This window comes from Triturus cristatus, chromosome 6 (genome assembly GCF_964204655.1).
Source record: "Triturus cristatus chromosome 6, aTriCri1.1, whole genome shotgun sequence".
Taxonomy (NCBI): domain Eukaryota; kingdom Metazoa; phylum Chordata; class Amphibia; order Caudata; family Salamandridae; genus Triturus; species Triturus cristatus.
The window spans coordinates 1,922,674,730-1,922,694,442 of NC_140589.1; the positions used below are offsets into that span (position 1 = coordinate 1,922,674,730).

Sequence of the window (19,713 nt, forward strand, 5' to 3'; positions counted from 1 at the left end):
ATTAAACAGTAACATTACCAATCTTACATAGATGGCTAAGAACAATTTAAGAAAAAAAATATCACTGCTCAGACTGTCACTCCTTGGGAACTTGGGCTGAAATGGAAAAGTGGCCCTCGGAGCCCCCTAAGAGCGTGGGCCCGGGTATACCACGTGTTGAAGTTAGGGGCAGTGCCCCTGGATTATAATACATTGGTGTGTTTACATAGACCTTAGCTTAGAAATGCACAGCACCTATAGAAATACTGTGCAGTGAAAGTACAGCAAAAATAAAGAGCAAGGTACATTGGATTGTTTGATGTTAATCGTAAATGAAATGTTGAACAACATGGCTTTAATGTTGGGGTTGGTTTTGTCATTAAGCATCAGAGCAGCGTTCATTTGATAATCAAGCAACTCGTGTGACTGTCAGAGTCCTTAACACTGTAGGTTGTGAGAGACCTGAGGGTGATGGGTGACCCTACTCCAGCTCAGAGTACCCTACTCCCACTCGGAGCACATATTGGTGTACGCTACTCTCACTCGGAGCACATATTGGATGTACCCTACTCCCACTCGGAGCACATATTGGATGTACCCTACTCCCACTCGGAGCACATATTGGGTGTACCCTACTCCAACTCAGAGCACATATTGGATGTACCCTACTCCCACTCGGAGCACATATTGGTGTACGCTACTCTCACTCGGAGCACATATTGGATGTACCCTACTCCCACTCGGAGCACATATTGGATGTACCCTACTCCCACTCGGAGCACATATTGGATGTACTCTACTCCCACTCGGAGCACATATTGGTGTACGCTACTCTCACTCGGAGCACATATTGGATGTACCCTACTCCCACTCGGAGCACATATTGGATATACCTTACTCTCACTCGGAGCACATATTGGTGTACGCTACTCCCACTCTGAGCACATACTGGATATACCCTACTCCCACTTGGAGTACCTGTTTTTTTTGGGGGGGAGTTTTAGATAGTGCGAACTAGACCTGAGACATCGGGTATCAGTGGTCTTTACATCAGTACAAGTTTTGTTACAGAAGGACACATTCATTTCTTGGTAGGCACGGGGAGATTAAGTGATTTGCCCAGGATCACAGGAGCGTCATTGCCGAGACTCGAACCCGGTTCCCCAGCTTCGAGGTCGACCGCTCTATCCGTAACGTTACATCCTCTCATATTGGTTTTACCCTACTCCCACTCGGAGCACATATTGGTTTTACCCTACTCCCACTCGGAGCACATATTGGTTGCAACCTGCTCCCACTCTTAGTACATATTGGGTGTACCCTACTCGGAGCACATATTGGCTGCAACCTACTCCCACTCGGAGCACATATTGGGTGCAACCTACTCCCACTCGGAGCACATATTGGGTGTACCCTCCTCCCACTCGGAGCACATATTGGGTGTACCCACCTCCTACTCGGCAACACATATTGGGTGTACCCTACTCTCACTCCGACCAGATATTTTGATGTCAGCCTTTTTTAATGGAGTTCCTTCCACCCAAGATATATATTGCCTGAGTACTTTACATTGAACGTGGCAGTAGGTTGGCTGTGAGGATCAGGGGTGTGTTCTTGTCGGGCCTCGCATGCATTCTCTGCTGTTTGTGTCGTTGGACGGTTGTCAATCACCTGGCTGGTTGTGTACACACTCCATTGTTTTAATAATGGAGGCATCAAATTGTGACCTTTTTAGTTAAGTCACGTTTATTTTGAGTATGTTTACTTTAAGTAGGCCGCCCTCCCCACCCCCAGGGAAAACTTGTTTACTGAAAATTGTAAGTAAAATCATAGACTGTCTGTTTATCTGTAATGAAGAATAAATACTAAATGTTATTGCTGGAACGAAAAAGTTAGACCAGGTTTCCTTTGTTAAATACCCACCCCTTATTTAGAATGGAGAAATTCTTCAATCTGTTTCCCGCAAGTTGTGCTGATTGAGACTAGAGTTTTAAGGTTTTGATTAACAGAATGTTGATTAAACCGGAAATCTCACCAGAATTATGAGGAATGGTCATGGCGATGAAAGCCATATTTCATGAGTCCCATTGAAATGTTTAATGTTTTTAGGTCGAGCATGCGCTGCTCTAAGAGGCATGCAATATTGGAGTAAGTAATTGAAGCCCCGCCCATATTTGTCATTGGCTTGTGTCATTGTCCTTCATAAATATGGCTTCTGATTGGTTAATAGGCTTGTTAGTCCCTCCCTTGTCTTCATTTGCAACCGCCCATGGCGACTGGCCCTTTCGGTTGTTACATGTTTGCTTTAATTAGAGCCTGGGAGCACTATTTTCTTAATTGGTTTTCTTCTGCCTGATGTTGCAGGCAGGACACGCTTTCTCTCTCAATGCATTTTTTAGATTGTACTGTAATCGGTCTGTGGACATAAAGTCCATCCCCTTTCTTGACATTGCTTTTCATTTGTCTATGTGAGCGTCCTTCACATCCCTGCTTGCAAGTGGCCGGTCCTGCCTCTTTGTCCCTCCTTTCTCTCTTCTGCTCCTCCGACAGAGCAGCACTATATAAATTTAGAATACAAATACAGTGATTGCGTTTTATTTTAATTTTATCAAAATGTTTGATTTGGAAAGGTTAACTTGCTCACCTATTTGAATCTGATTATAGTGAAAGATTTTACTCAGCTTGTTAGGGCATGGGGAATTGGGGGGAATATTCTCTATAAATACTGCAAGAATATAGCTGCTATTTTTTAACCACAGAAATTGTTTTACTTTTGTATGTTACCTCTTTTTAACTTCACTTGAAGTGTGTTATACTCCACGCAACTTTATTTGCACTTTTGGGAGGCTACTGCCGGTTAGTGGCCATCTTGGACGTGACTCGCACTGATCGTGGTCAGCGTTCCAGTCGTTGCACGCTGCATGCCGGTATCAGCCATACCCTTTTTAAATGGCCTCCGTTCTAACGCGCAGTGGGTGCGCCGATGGCGCACCAAAGGCGTGCCTAAGGCAAGCCCGTCAGCACTCAGGGCGAGTCATACTGCCCGACTTGAATCAGGGACCAGAAATAACAACCAGTTATCGAGTGAGTTCTTAAAATCCCTCAGACCTCTATCCTGCCCGTCACATAGCGGCAACTCGGTAGGTCTTACAAGTGATTCTGTCTGCGTGGATTGTGGGTACATATTTATGCCGGAGCTCTCTCTGAATAACATGTCTGCTGATTCATTCATGTTTGGAAGCATCAGTGCCTGCCTTATCAATGCCAGATCACTGAGGAAGCACTATGTAGATGTTGCAGAATTGGTCTCTGACAATCTTTTAGATCTATTGTTCATTACTGAGACCTGGCTTGACGCCTTTTCAAACCCCATCGTGGCCTTGGCCACACCTGTTGGCTTTAAAGTTCATCGGGTGGATAGCCCAGTTGGCAGAGGTGGTGGTTTGGCCATTCTGTACAGGGAATGCTGGACCCTTCATAGTGAAACATCCACTCTCAGGGGTGACTGTGAGGTCCTGGATTTTAGCCTACAACTTTCTGCTCATTTCACTCTTGGGGGGGGGGGTCCCTGATATATCGGCCGCCTTGACCAGCCAGTGTCTTTCTGGAAACTTGCGGGGACGCGCTGACAGAGCGAGCATTGCGTTTTTCGAACTATGTGCTCCTTGGGGATGACAATCTCCACCTTGACCACACGGAGATGACCAACTCTGCGACTTTTCTTGACTCCCTTCACTTGGCCCAGCTCTCCCAATGGGTCAGGTATCCTACCCATCAAGTAGTGCACACTTTGGATACCATCTGCTCAAATTTCCCCATTTCAGTTGTGAGGCCATTGCCGGTCTCCTGGTCGGACCACTTTCCCATATTTTTCTCATGGGATATTAAGCGTTCTTCGCGACTGGCCAGCTGCCATCCCCTCCCCCCCCCCCCCCGACCTCTAGGAAAATGGACCCTGGGCAGCATAGTAGCTTTCTGGCAGCCTTGCGGCCTTCCCTTCAAGGGGACCTGGAGGAAAATGTGTCTAGGTTTGCAGATTGGATCTCTGACTCGGTTTGTGCTCTATCTGCACCATGTCAGCCAAAGCTGAGGAGAGAGACCCCCTCCAAGCCTTGGTTTACCCCTGAGTTGAAGACTCTGAAACATGCTTGTAAAGTATTGGAGAGAGCATGGTGCTCCAGTGGTTATTGTTCCATTGCCAAACACGCTCTTAGAGCCAAACAAAAACTCTACTATGCAGCTATTGCAGTGGCCAAAGGCCAGCATTACTTCACACACATTGACTGGGCCAATAACAATTTGAAAGAAATTTTTGCAATCGTGCAGAGTTTCTTGGCCCTCAGCGCCCAGGCTAATGTGGCACCAGCCTCGGAGACCTGGTGTAACACCGTGGCGAAATGTTTCAGGGACAAAATAATTAGTATACAAAGTACTTTTTCGACTACTTCCAGGAAGCTTATAGTCGCCCCGTTAGGAAAGCTGATGTCAGGATCTGCCTTCATTTTTTTTCACGTTTAGGCCTGTCGATCTGCCCAGCTCTCTCAGAATCCTTAAGGCACTAAAGTCGGGCTCACCTAATGACCCGTGTGCGGCCAGGCTTCTGTCCGAAGTGGCGGAAACTATTAATCCCGAGGTGAATCTAATGGTTAACATGTCGCTTCCGAGGCGTTCGTTCCAATGTCGTGGAAGCAGGCGCTGATTCTTCCCCTTCTCAAAAATCAGTTGCTTGACCCTCTGTTACCTGATAACTACCGCCCTATCTTTCTTTTGCCAAGCTTGGCTAAGGTCTGCGAGAAGGTGGTCATGTCTCAACTTACCATCTATGAAGAGGCTTCAGGCCTGCTTCATCCGGCGCAATCCGGTTTTCGTGCCTCGGCTAGTACGGAGTCAGCATTGTTAGAGGTGACAGAGGCGATCCGGGAGTGTCTCGATGCCGGCGGGAGAGCAGCCTTGGTTATGCTAGACCTCTCTGCGGCATTCAACACTGTGCCCCACTCCCTGCTCCTTGATCGTCTATCAGAAATAGGTATTTCTGGATCGGCTCTGCAGTGGATCCGGTCCTTCTTAGAAGGCCGGTCGCAGCAGGTCTGGCTCCCCCCGTGTGCCTCCGTGCCTATGCAGGTGACAACCGGCGTTCCGCAGGGGTCATCACTTACCCCCTTCTTTTTAACATCTATGTGACTCCGCTGGTCTATCTCGCGAAGTCATTAGTGGCCAAAGTGATGGCATACGCTGATGATACTCTTTTGTTTTCCTGGAGTAAGGAGGATCACTCTGTCGTGGCTGCGCAACACTGTCTGTCTTCCGTCTTTCACTGGATTGCGAATGCACAGCTGCAGTGTAACGAAGGAAAATCTGAGGTGCTCTTGTATGGCTCTTTATCTGCTGATTTCAGAGAGAGGCTTTGGCCTCTCGGTTTTCCCCGGCCCATTGCGGGAAAAAGTGCCGTAAAAAATCTCGGCGTCTGTTTCGATGACAAATTTGAACTTTTCGACACAAGTGAAGAAGTTGGCAGGGACCTGCTTTGGCACTTTGAAAACCCTGAGGAAGTTTCTTCCCCTTCTGCCTAGAAGTGCCAAAGAAACTGCGGTCCGTGCCCTGATCTTGTCCCGCTTGGACTATGCCAATGCCCTTCTGGTTGGTAGTCGGGGTTTTCTTGCCAAGAAATTGCAAGTACTCCAAAACTCGGCAGCCAGACTGCTATTGGGTCTGTCCTCTAGGCATAGTGTACGCACCCACCTGCGCACCTTGCATTGGCTCCCAGTTGAATCTAGTCTAAAATTCAAAATGCTGTCCATCGCTCATCAGGCCCTCTACGGCTTAGGCCCTATTTATCTTCAGAAGAGATTTGTGTTCTATAAACCAGGGAAACAGTTGCGCTCGTTCGCTCAGCTGCAGATTCAGACCCCCAGGTTCAATCTCCAAAGGCTCGGTGGGAGCTCCTTTGTTCAGAAAGCTGGTCTGGCCTGGAACATGTTGCCCCTGGCCCTCCAGGGCACCCAGGATCCATTGCTTTTTAAGACAAAACTAAAAACGCTGCTCTTTAGCTTTTTATCTGTGTGCCGGGACACTCTTTGAGTAGTCGTGCGCTGTATAAATTAAATATAACATAACAAAATAAGATTTACAGTCCCTCTTTCACATAAAATTAATGTTGTCTGCTACAGCTTCATTTTCTTTTTCTTGTGTGAGTTTGCTTGAAGGGAGGGTGGGTGTAGTTTCTCTTGCCTGTCAGTTGCATGAATTCAGAGGAGGCCGCATGCTGTCACTGCTGGCTCGGCCTTGCGTGTAAAGATGGACTCATCTCCGTGGTGCTTCCTTTTTGGTTTATAGCTATAATGGAGGATAATTAACTAAGTATCTCTGGTCTCCAGGGTTCATCTCTGCAGTTTATTTTTCTGCTTTTATTTTCTGCGCTATTACTTGGCCCGAGGCAACAATTGTCTCATTTTTTTGTATTAACCTAATTGTAGCAGGGAGACTTATAGTGTGCACTCTGTCAACATGTGGACAGGCTACTCTCTGTGTTGCTTCTCGTTTAAATGTTATGTTTGGCTTGGTGTACGTGTGGGAAACATGGCACGCATCTGACGCTTAGGGCAGTAAAAATCAAGTATTAAAAGAACTGGGGTGGGGATATCTTGTTGGAGGTTGAGCGTCTGCTGTGGCGCATTCCTGCAGCGTCACTCAGATCTGTGTTTACGCGGAGCTTCCAGTAATGGGTTGTCTGTCTGTCTCATGTTGCGCTGCTGGTACTCTCACCTCACATTCATATGTGGGTCAGAGGGGCATCTGTTCGTTGTCATGAGACTTGTGCGTCCATGGCAGGAATTCCAAGGCACGTCACTCATTCTTCCAGACTAAGATGCTGCTTGTTGACATCATTCTCCAGCATTTCACTCCCTCGAGGGCCTTCACTGACCTTCCACATGACACATTCTAAACATGCGCAGAAATGCAAACCTGCCCTGGGTCATTTTCGGATTGCTTTTCTTTGCATAAACCTGTATATTTCAAAATCTAAGTATTTTTAGTGTGTGTGTGTTTTATTTTTCACTTACACTGGTAGCTCCTCCCAGTGGTAGTAAACACTGACAAAACAAGACACACACCACTGTGAGGACTGACTTTTTAGGTCGAGCTTGGGCAGTGCATGTGCTGGTCTGTGAGGCATGCTGTATTCGAGAATAGACGCGAAACCCTGCCCACTGTCTACCCATATTTGTCATTGGCTTGTGTCAATGTTCTTCGTACATGCTGACTTCTGATTTGTGAACAGGCTTGTTTGTCTCTCCTTAGTACCGCCTTGTCTTCGTTTGTAACCTCCCATGTGGACTTACTTTTACTTCTGTTGTTACATTATATGTCTTATTTAGTCTGTAAACACTACTTTAATGAGTTGCTCATACTACAGGCACGACATGCTTTCCTGCAACATTCGCTGCACCATGCGCTCTTTCACTTTCCAAGCAGCCCGGGATAATGGTGGCCTCTTCTTTGAAATGAAATAGGTCTCACATTTACAAGAATTTGAGCTATTGGCATTTTAAATGACAGTGCCTTTTATTTATGTGTTAATTATCAAAACAGATAAATAAAAGGCACTGTCATTTACAATGCTAATAGCTTAAACTCTTGCAAATGTGTTACCTATTGCATAGGGTTGTACAACGGTACAATGCTGATAAATATATTGCCTGCATTTTTTTACCGCGATTATGCATTTTCATCGCATTCCAATACCCCGCATTGTTTTTATATTTAGACCGCCCACTCCCCTAACTTACCTTAAATTTGTGGTATTGGTATGCGATGTAAATGTATAATCGTGGTAAAAAATGTGCGCTAAAAAAGTGTGAGGCAAATGCATGCGATTTATTTACCTCATTGTAAAGGCGTTTTCCCATTGCATTGTAAATGCTTATTTAATTTGAGCAGCACCGCCGCTTCAGCTGGGATAACGGCAGAGTTGTGCAAACCCAGTGAGAGCTACGTGTGCAGCTTCAAGGAGGAGCGTGAGTAAACATTGAATGAGTCTCGGCCAGAGAGTTAAAGCAGGGAAGGAACCTTGTGAGTAAACATTGAATGAGTCTTTTCCAGAGAGCTACACAGCAGGGCAGGAATCTTGTGAGTAAACTGTTATATCCTGAGTTTGACTTAATTGTAATTAGCCTAGGTCTTCCTAGCTGCTCAGCCAGAGTGAGAGATGGTAACGGAATGTTGGTGTGACTGTGATGAATGGAATGCCTGGGTGCCTGTGTGGGTGAGTGATGACAGTTGGAGATGGGCTGAGCAGCTAGGCAGGCTGCTCCTGGTGGGGCCGTGATATGGGCTGTTACATGGGCTGACATAGAGGCTGTAACAAGGGCCTAAGATAGGCTAATGATGAAGCTGGTGCGTGGCTGAACCTTGTCTGAAGTGATCTGGAACTGGTACAATAAAGAAGGCTTTGAAACCTACAACATGGCTACAAGTGTCATCCTGTACAGATTACAACATAAACATTGAATGAGTCTCGCCAGAGAGCTACGGCAGGGATAAACCTTGCTCCAACTCACCAGTGAGCCGGCGGCAGGTTGAAGAGATGTCTAGACATCAGCTGCTCCTGCAGGTCCGATGGACAGCAGATGAGTATACTGTGTGCGCTCGGTCTGCCTGCACTGACTTCCCACTGGGCTCGTCTGGCTGCAGTTTGGGGGCCAGGGCTCTAGGCACATGGTCCCCTCTCCATTCCAAGCCCATCAAAGGGTGGGATGTGCTCGCACCCCCCTCCCCTGATCCGTGCAGTTATCTGGAGGCTGTGAACGGCTATTAAAAGCCTGACTGGCTTGGGCAGTCAAGTGTGAAAATACCAAGCGCTGTTCCCAAAAAATGTCATTTCCCTCGTCATAAAATGCACGGGAGAAATGGCGAGATTGAACCGCAAATAAATGCAGGGTGGCATCGAAACACGATCCATGTTTTTTTGTGCTTAAGCTAAGTGACAATGTGAATATTATATACAAGGTTTACACAGTTTGTACAAGTCGACCATTATCAAAATAATTCCATGTGAACAGCTGCTATGTACAGTGATATGTACTGGGAAAATGGTTTGCTTCTGTTTGTCGACGACGTTTCGACCCTCAAAACAATGTGGGGTCTCTTCAGGACTACTGACGAAGGGAGATCTAAATGGGAATGAAATAAAAAGAGCATAAGGATCATAGACCGACACAAATGCGAAAAAAGGAAAATAAAGGCAGTTGGATAAAAGGTACCTGAATTTATGATTGCGCAGCCTTGTGAAAATGATGTGCCACACGTGAAGAATAGAGGAAAAGGGTTTACTCACTTGAGGACCCGTCTGGGTACTATGATTGTGAGAAAAGAAGCAAAGAAGAATGTTGCAATTACTGATAATTGGACAATGCGCTGTGTATAATCAAATACGAGTTTCACCAAGGTTCTTACCTCAATGTGAGGACAGGCTGTCAATCCAATAGGGTATGTAGATAGGCCAGAGGGGCTCAATTAATGTTACGCCACAGCCGTAGCGTGGTAGAATCCCTTTGTGGATTAACAGTGACAATGCACTGGGAGTTTCTCTGGAAATTCAAATAATAATGATCTAGGGGTCAGTATGCTAAAAAAAAAGAGCTGAGTGCAAGGGCTAAGCGGCCCGGATGTGCCATTTCTTACCTCAGTAGAAGATTAGAAAAGCGGGACAGCGCTCTGCGTGTAGATTCAGAACAAGCATTGAAAATGCAATAGGTCTCTCCTTTGATTAAGATAAAGCCATTTGCTTTGCTAATGGTATTGTATAGGGAAGCAAGTGGCTTTAACTTAAAAGGCGAGACCTATTGCATTTTCAATGCTTGTTTTTTGTTAGCCTTGTGGGGGAGAAGAGGGCAGGCAGAAGATTGCTTCCGGCCCTTCCGCTATATACATAAAAGTGCTTTTGCGCTACTTCGTTTTCCCTTAAAACATCCCTCACCGTCAGCAAGCTTTCCACATACACCACACACACACACACCCTAATTACCAATTCATAACAACCCTCAGACCCAGATTTTCACCGCACTGTCATTTGTAAACACCAAATGCTCTGGCTATACAAATGCGAGACTTGCTGCATTGCAAATGCTTGTTAGATTATAAGATTTTGTCGAGTTGACCACATCATAGGATTATTCATAAAATAACACCATGTATTTTGCTTTTTTTTGTAGATTTATATAGCGCGAAGTCGACCCGAAGGTATTGGACCGCTTTACACAAGCACCGTATTTACATTAAACTGATTTACTTACACTGCCGACTTTGGTGCAGGAAACTAGAGTTCGAGCCTCGAGGTCGCGCCCACATCCTGGGATTCTGGGCAAATCACTTAATCTCCCCGTGCCTCAATGTGTAATGTAAATACGGTGCTCATGTAAAGTGCTCCAATACCTTCGGGTCGGGTTTGCGCTATATAAATATGCAAATCAACATTACACATTCAGGCACGGGGAGATTAAGTGATTTGCCCAGAATCACAGGGTGTGGACGTGACCCTGAGGCTCGAACCCTGGTTTCCAGCACCAAAGTTGGCAGTCTAGCCGACGGACCATATCCCCTCCCCAATTGAAATTGCTTTAAGTACGTTTGTCTTGGTGTGAAATACGTAAACAACTACGATGTATTTAAAACAATAAAATGAATGGAAATGGGACATTTGGAATTTCTGGTCACCGGTAAAAGGGGCAGTTCGCCCCAGTCAAATTACTCCCACATTCTTACTGGACCATGAGACCCTAGTAATAACAACTTCCTTACCACGTGTTCGGCCTCGAGCTCTCGCTGCAGTTTTTCTCTCAATTTCTTCGCACAAAGGATCCCGGTAACCGCCACCTTTCTGCGGCAAAACCAAATGACTTTACTCACAGTCCTAACACTGTGTTAGCTCATGCGAGTCAAACCTCTTTTAAAAGTCCCGTACTTGCAAGCGGCGGCCATTTATTTACAGTTTCATTTGTGGTTTTACTTTTACGAAGAGCAACAAGGGCGGCCATCGTAGAGCGTGAGTATGGTTACATTTGGCTAACATGTTCGATTTAGACAGGAGACTATATTTTTAAAGCCAGATATGGCTTTTTTGTAACTGTCTCCTGCCTAATAGTGCCCTTATTCCAATGTTAGGTAATGGGTAAAGAAAATACATTCCCCCGATTATTATTCTTTTCCCCATTACCTCCTTTTTTGTGAACTCGACCCGGACCAGACCGTTACATTACAGAAAAGGGGAGGGACAGAAGATGTGCACGCGGCGGCGGAAAAAACAGGCCTCGCCTGTAAAAAGGTTTCTTATCTTTATGGGGCCATGTGTTTGGCCCCATAAAGATAAGAAACCTTTTACCACAAACGTAAGGAAAGCGAGCCAGTTCAACTGGGACGGCTCTAAAAGAGAAAAGTGTACGTCAGTGGAAGCTCTTTTCTAATGGCTGGCCACCATTTAGCATAAACGGTGACACCAGCCAATGGAAAAGAGGGGCGGGGCTTAAACCCCGCTAGTGAAATCTACCCTAAATCATTAAATCTCGCCAGCGAGACTGCGCATGTCTGCGCAGCCTACGCCAGGCGAGACCTAAAAAGCAGCATCAGTCAGCTCGATCGGGTACAATGACAGAGATCCTAATCCAGAGAAGATTGTTATATACAAGGATTCCTGCTCTTTTTGCCAAGGGAAACAGGCAGACCTAGTTAAGGAAAACCGCAGCACTGAGCAACCCGGTGCTACGGTTCCGTGATCGGTAAAGAGTGAAAAAAGACCTCAGTGGGTGGTAAAGAAGTAGAAGGTGTGGCACAATGGTGGTGTTGCTGCGCTAATGACAGTGGTGAATTCTCTGTTAATAGGTGGAAATTAAGGCACAATATCGGTGATGGTTACTAAATAGGGAAGAACAGGTACAATCACATATATACTTTATATATTTACAAAAATCCAAATTTCACAGGTATTTGACATATGCAATCACGCATGCTGAGCACTTCATGGAGTTTGAACATTGTATGCGTGCAGACATTTCACAGTTGTAATTCTTAGTGAACACGTATTTCATGAAAATAGATCTAATATATACAGTTCAAATGTCACAGCAAAAATGAATTAAATAAAGCTGTTGGAGCAAGCATAGTCGGGTGTCAGATGACATACAGGTGTATTCAGGCCACAATTGTTATATCACAGACAGTTGATGACATCTTTCTGATTTGGACAGGAAGTGAGACAGACTTTGGCAATTTTCACACGTACCTCAACACCATCCAGACCCATCTCACATTTACATCCTCAGTACATAAATCCACCATCGCATTCCTTGATTTAAACATCAATCATGACAAAGGGAGACTATACACTTCCCTCCATAGGAAACTAAAGTCAACATCCACCTGCACTAAGGGATGGACTGCCCTTCGGCCAATTTCTTAGGATACTCCGCAATTGTACCCTTAAAACAGACTACATGCGAGAGGCGGAGATACTAAGGACCAAACTAGTCACAAGAGGGTACCCCAATAGACTTGTATAAAAGTCTCTCAAACGCGCCTGGCACTGCCCCAGGGAAGATCTTCTTAAGACGATTGTATGTGTCACCACCTTTGGCCCACACACCAATCAAGTCTGCAACCTGATCACCAAAAATTGGAATATTAACCAGAGTATTGATCTTACAATAACCTAAAGCTAGCTCAATCAGTGGGGGGTCTACTGAAGGTTTTTAATAACGGCTCTTCTAAACCTCTGGGCCCCCCCATGGAAATCTATAAATCCCAAGCAAGAGGGGGCGCGCTATATGGCGCTGAGCTTTGGGGGTACTCTACTCCTGCTTCTTTAGCGGTAACTGAGAACTCCTTTATCAGGCGTCTTCTTAAATTACCTGTAAGTACCCCCCTAATCCCCTTGAGATGGGATCTAGGCCTAGTTCCTATAGAAGAAATTGCCCTGAATCGCCCTCTCCTGTTTTGGAGACGACTTTGGTCAACACCCGAGCTTGCAAGCTATAGGCTTGACCTGGCCGACATATTGACAAGGGGGAAACTGAATAAGATTCCCTGGTTAACACACGTTAAGACCTTGTGTTATGCCATAGGGAAGGGGGACCTTTGGACTGCCCCGGAAGAGACAAGCGGCACATTACCCAAGAAATCCTTGAATGAGGCCTTGTGTCTCTATCGGAAGGAATTGTTATTACACTCGTCTCTGGGTAGGCTCACTGACATCTTTTTGGACATTAAGTCCAGCCCCCAGTATGAAATCTTCCTGGATGTTATCCAACCCCCCCTGGCAAAGAAACTCTACATCCAGTTTCGTCATAGTTCATTACCTTTGAGGGCCCTCACCTATAGATGGTCTAATGCATCTGATCATTCAAGCACGTGTCCCGCATGTATTGACACTTGCGAAACTGAGATGCATGTTGTTCTTTTTTGTCCCCTTTATGTCAAGGCTAGGAAGAAGTTGATTATTCAGCTATGTAAGTCTAGGGGCCTTAGGGATTTCCAGTTAGTCTTTAGGATTCTAAAATATGACACCACTCCATTGATAGTCTTTGCGATGGCTAAATTTCTTTTTTCCATGTGGCTTACCAGGTCCAAAAAGATGATCACTGTCCCATAACCCTTTTGATTCCGGCATGGTTTTTATTGCTATTCTAGAATCTGCCGATGTTTTGAGATTACTTGGGGGTTTGGTCATAGTTTCTATAACTGGCTCCTTGTGGAAATATTCTATCTTGTTCTCTGTTCAAATTTTTTAGCATAAAGTTTTAATGTTTTTATGGCTTGCACTCTATGTATATCTGATTTAATTGAGTTTTATTGTACAGAATTATTTATGTCTTTTTATGGCATCATGCCGAAATAAAAGCTTTTGACTGACTGACTGACAATAGACACACCTCTGTTTGCCTACAAACGAGGAAAAAATCTAAAAGATCATCTGGTCAGGTCATCAACAGACTTAATCACCAAGAGGACAAACACACTGACTACTGCATGGGGCCTACCCAAAAGGAAAGGACACCACAAATGTGGGAACTGTGTATCCTGCAATTTCATGTTCAAAACCAACACATTTGAACATGGTATTGTAAAACACGATTTACAATCATTCTCTAACTGCAATACAAAGAATATTGTTTATTGCATATGGTGTCCATGTGGCCTCCCCCATATTGGACAAACACAGCAACCGGTCAAGGCTCGCATTGGCCAACATCGCAGCCGTATACGCAGATCAGTGGAAAACGCACCACTTGTGTCTCATTACAATGTAAAAGGTCGTACTGCTGATGAAATAAAGTGGCAAGTAATTGAGATCGCCACTCTTCCAGAAAGAGGAGGTGACATCCTTCAGATACTCCAACGGAATGAATGCCGCTGGATAGACCAGGTGAATTCAATAAATGAAGGGCTTAATTCTGCTGAGGAATGGAGAGGGTATGTCACTACCCTTTGCTAAACAACTGTCTGTGATATAACCATTGTGGCCTGAATACACCTGTATGTCATCTGACACCTGACTATGCTTGCTCCAACAGCTTTATTTAATTCATTTTTGCTGTGACATTTGAACTGTATATATTAGATCTACTCTCATGAAATATGTGTTCACTAACTAAGAATTACAACTGTGAAATGTGGGCACGCATACAATGTTCACACTCCATGAAGTGCTCAGCATGCGTGATTGCATATTACAAATACCTTCGAAATTTGGATTTCTGTAAATATATAAAGTATATATGTGATTTTACCTGTTCTTCCCTATTTAGTAGCCTTCACCGATATTGTGCCTTAATTTCCACCTATTAACAGAGAATTCACCACTGTCATTAGCGCAGCAACACCACCATTGTGCCAAACCTTCTAGTTCTTCACCTCCCACTGAGGTCTTTTTTCACTCTTTACCGATCACGGAACCGGAGCACCGGATTGCTTGGTGCAGCGGTTTTTCCTAGCTAGGTCTGCCGGTTTCCCTTGGCAAAAAGAACGGGAAACCTTGAATATAACAATTCTTTCTGGATGAGGATCTCTGTGATTGTACCTGATCAAGCTGACTGACGCTGCTTTTTCTGAATCGTTTTTGCTGGCTTTAGGACTCTGCACCTGTTACCACTGCTAGTCAGTGCTAACATGTTTGTGCTCTCTCCTCTAAACATGGTAACATGGGCTCCTACTCAGTTGGTATATTTCATTTGCTTATGTCCCTAGTAAAGTGTACTACATGTTCCCAGGGCCTGCTAATTATTTGCTACTAGTGGGATGTAGCACTGACCGTGCCACCCACATATGCAGCCTGAAATCATGTCTCAGGCCTGCCACTGCAGTGCCTGTGTGTGAAGTTTACTGCCACATCGACTTGGCATTTAAAGCTACTTGCCAAGCCTAAAACTCCCCTTTTATTACATATAAGTCGCCCCTTGGTAACCCAAAGGGCAGGATGCTATACTTCTATGTTTTACATGTCCTGGTAGTGACAAACAGCTAAAGTACTTTTTTACTGCTGTAAGGCCTACTCCTGTCATTGGCTAGAACTGGGCATTCCTTAGAATACCTTTAAGCTGTAATTCCTGATTGGAAAGGAGTAGCCTTTTCATGTTTTATATCTTTGCAATGGTAATGAGAAATCCTCTTTACTGGTAAAGTCGGATTTAACATTACTATTTTAGAAAGGCTACTTTCAGAAAGTGGACTTTTTTCTGCTTGTACTGCTCTTTGTGTCTCTAGTACACGTCTGGGCTAGGTGACCGACCCCTTTTTGTATCCCTTCTGGAGAGTCACAGACACTGCAAGGGTTGGGTGTGATTTAGCACTTATCTGCATCCATCTGCATCCCGATGGGTCTTTCTGGGCATATGGGAGGAAGGGGGCCCACCCTTACCCATCACAGGGTAGTAGACTGACCACATACAAAGGAATGATAACTCTCTTTGGTAGTCTGGAGTGAGTGCTGGGATTGAAAGAGATACTGGTGCACTTCAAAACCACTCTTTGAAGTTTCCCTTATATCAAAGGCCAATTCGGATGTAAGTGCTGAGTCTCTAGCCCCATCAAATCCGACTCTTATGGATCTACACAGAACCGCTGTCAGAAGAACTGTGGTGCTACACAAAATACTCAACTGGAGTCTTGGTTAATCCTTGAGTCCACACTCCGCGATAGGAGGGCGTCAAGGAAGGATCGTATGCCCTTGCTCTGCCTATTGCATCTTTACATTGAAAGTGTAATCTAGAATTTCTTCAGCACACTTGTCTATGTGGTCAATTAAATGTCTCATTAAATGCCAATAGATTTTCATGATGGACCCACCATTTAAGCTTATCCAGTGTTTTTTTATTTTTTATTTTCCAACAGGTGAAATAAATACAGTAATGAACAAAAAAGGAGAAGGCATTAAACATCTCTTGTGTAGGAAGTGATGTAAAAACAGTACACCTCGCAATTTCTTCCCTTGAAGGCTAATGCCTTGCCAAAGTCTTTTTCTACAGCAGAAAATCCAAACTGCCCAGTGTGGTCTGTACTTGGCTCTTAGAGATCACCTGATATACATTGACAAAATAACACACTGACATACTGAAACAAGTCTGATAAGGTTCTCACTACGAAGAAAGAACTAGCCTGGATCAGAAAGAACACACAGAAGAGAAACCGTATGAATATATAGAAAATGACAACACATTTATTAGGGAGAGAAATCAAGTGCAACATCAGAATATCATACTGGAGAAGAACCATATTGATGGACTGACTGTGGAAAAGTTGCTTTGCAATGAAAGACCTAATGCAGCATCAGAGTGTCCACGTAGAGGAGAAACCATATACATGCACAGAATGTGGCAAAGCATTTATAACAAATCGACAGTTGAAGCGACATCAAATGGTCCAAACTGGGGAGAAACCATATAAATGTACAGAATGTGACAAAGCATTTGTAACAAATGGAGACCTAAAGCAACATCAGAAATTCCACACTGGGGAGAAACCATATAAATGTACAGAATGTGACAAATTATTTATAACAATTGGACACCTAAAACAACATCTGAAATTCCACACTGGGGAGAAACCATACCAATGTACAGAATGTGACCAAGCATTTATAACTAATGGAGACCTAAAACAACATCAGAAAATCCACACTGGGGAGAAACCATATAAATGTACAGAATGTGACAAAGCATTCATAACTAATAGAGACCTACAACAACATCAGAAAATCCACACTGGGGAGAAACCATATATATGTACAGAATGTGACAAATCATTCAATACAAGTAAAGGTCTTAAACGACACCACAAAATCCACACGGGGGAGAAACCATATAAATGTACAGAATGTGACAAATCATTTAAAACAAATGGAGAGCTAAAGCGACATGAGAAAATCCACACTGGGGAGAAAGCATATCAATGTACAGAATGTGAAAAAGCATTTATAACAAATGGAGGGCTAAAGCTACATCAGAAAATCCACACTGGGGAGAAAGCATATCAATGTACAGAATGTGAAAAAGCATTTATAACAAATGGAGGGCTAAAGCTACATCAGAAAATCCACACTGGGGAGAAAGCATATCAATGTACAGAATGTGAAAAAGCATTTATAACAATTTTACATCTAAAGCGACATCACACAATCCACACTGGGGAGAAACCATATAAATGTACAGAATGTGACAAAGCATTTATATATAATAGTAACCTACAACAACATCTGAAATTGCACACTGGGGAGAAACCATATAAATGTACAGAATGTGACAAAGCATTTATAGCAATTGGACTGCTAAAACAACATCTGAAATTCCACACTGGGGAGAAACCATATAAATGTACAGAATGTGACAAAGCATTTATAACAATTGGACACCTAAAACAACATCTGAAATTCCACACTGGGGAGAAACCATACCAATGTACAGAATGTGACAAAGCATTTGTAACAAATGGAGCGCTAAAGCGACATCAGAAAATCCACACTGGGGAGAAACCATATAAATGTACAGAATGTGACAAAGCATTTATAACTAATGGAGAGCTACAACAACATCAGAAAATCCACACTGGGGAGAAACCATATATATGTGCAGAATGTGACAAAGCATTTATAACAATTCGATACCTAAAACAACATCTGAAATTCCACACTGGGGAGAAACCATATAAATGTACAGAATGTTACAAAGCATTTGTAACAAATGGAGCGCTAAAGCGACATCAGAAAATCCACACTGGGGAGAAACCATATAAATGTACAGATTGTGACAAAGCATTTATAACAATTGGAGAGCTACAACAACATCAGAAAATCCACACTGGGGAGAAACCATATATATGTACAGAATGTGACAAAGCATTTATAACAATTGGACACCTAAAACAACATCTGAAATTCCACACTGGGGAGAAACCATACCAATGCACAGAATGTGGCAAAGCATTTATAACAAATCAACAGTTGAAGCGACATCAAAAAGTCCAAACTGGGGAGAAACTATATCAATGTACAGAATGTGACTGATCCTTTTTAATCAATGGAGTGCTGAAGCAACAATAGAAGATCTCCACCGGAGAGAGACCATTCAACTGGACTGAATGTGAGAAGGCATTTATTAGAAAGTAGCATCTTATGCAACATCAGATAGTCCACGTAGGAGAGAAACCCTATGAATGTACATAATGCAAAAAGACATTTATTACTAGGCAAAGATAAATACTACATCAGAAATTCCACACTGGTGAGAAACGATATGGCTGGACTGAATGTGACTTAGCACTTATTACAAAGCAAAGTTTAGAAATGCATCAGAATGTTCACACATGAAAGAAGCCATATAATTGTACAAAATGTGACATAGCATTTTTATTCCAAATGGAGGGTGACCATTCAACTGCACCGCACGTGAGAAGGTACTTATTATAAAGGGAGAATTAAAGGAATATCAGCGTCCACACTGGGGAGAAACCACATGAATTTATAGAATGTAACAAGGGATCTATTACAAAACAAAATGTAATACAAGATCAGGAAGTTCACACAGGGGAGAAAACATATGTATGTTCTGAATACCACAAAGCATTCATAATAAAGGGAAAACTGAAGCAACATCTGAAAATCTACATGCAGGAAATCCAATGTATGTACAGAGTTTATTCTTCCTGTGGAAGACTTTATTAAGTTAATGCAGCATAAACAAATCCACACTAGGGAGAAACCTTATCAATGAATGGAATGTGACAAGGGATTGATTACAAAATGTAGTATATCAGAATGTTCACACAGGAGAGAAACTCTACAAATGTGTTGAATGTGACCATGCATTCATAAATGGAGAGCTAACTCTGCATCAAAAGTCAACCCTGAAGCCCTCACTGAATTTAGCAAGGCATTTATTGACAAGGGAGAGTTAAATCCGCATCAGAAAGTCCCCACTGAGACAAATCTATATGAATCTACAGACTCAATCAATCAATGGGTATTAAGCGCGGCAACTCATCAGTGAGGTTCTCAAGGCGCTGGGTGAGGAGTTGTTGTCTGGAGGAGCCGATCAGTTGAACAGCCACGTCTTGAGTCCTTTCCAGATTCAGTGATGAGGCAGATCTCTGGTGCAGGGGGAGTTCATTCCAGGTCTTTGCAGCCAGGTGAGAGTAAGAGCGACCTCCGTTCCTTGTGCCTTAGACTAGGAGTTTAAGCTAGGAAGAGGGAGGCGG

The 19,713-nt window shown here is 43.7% G+C and overlaps 1 protein-coding gene across 1 annotated transcript in view; it reads left to right on the plus strand.

Annotated features, from left to right (window-relative positions):
• LOC146822482 (uncharacterized) overlaps nt 1-19,154 on the plus strand; it is a 40,086-nt gene extending 20,932 nt beyond the window's left edge. The window contains exon 2 of the mRNA XM_085613591.1: nt 16,357-19,154. Coding sequence (XP_085469717.1) covers nt 16,772-18,523 — 1,752 coding nt within the window. The 5' untranslated portion in view covers nt 16,357-16,771 and the 3' untranslated portion in view covers nt 18,524-19,154. The remainder of the gene's footprint in view (nt 1-16,356) is intronic.
• The last annotated feature ends 559 nt before the right edge of the window (nt 19,155-19,713 follow it).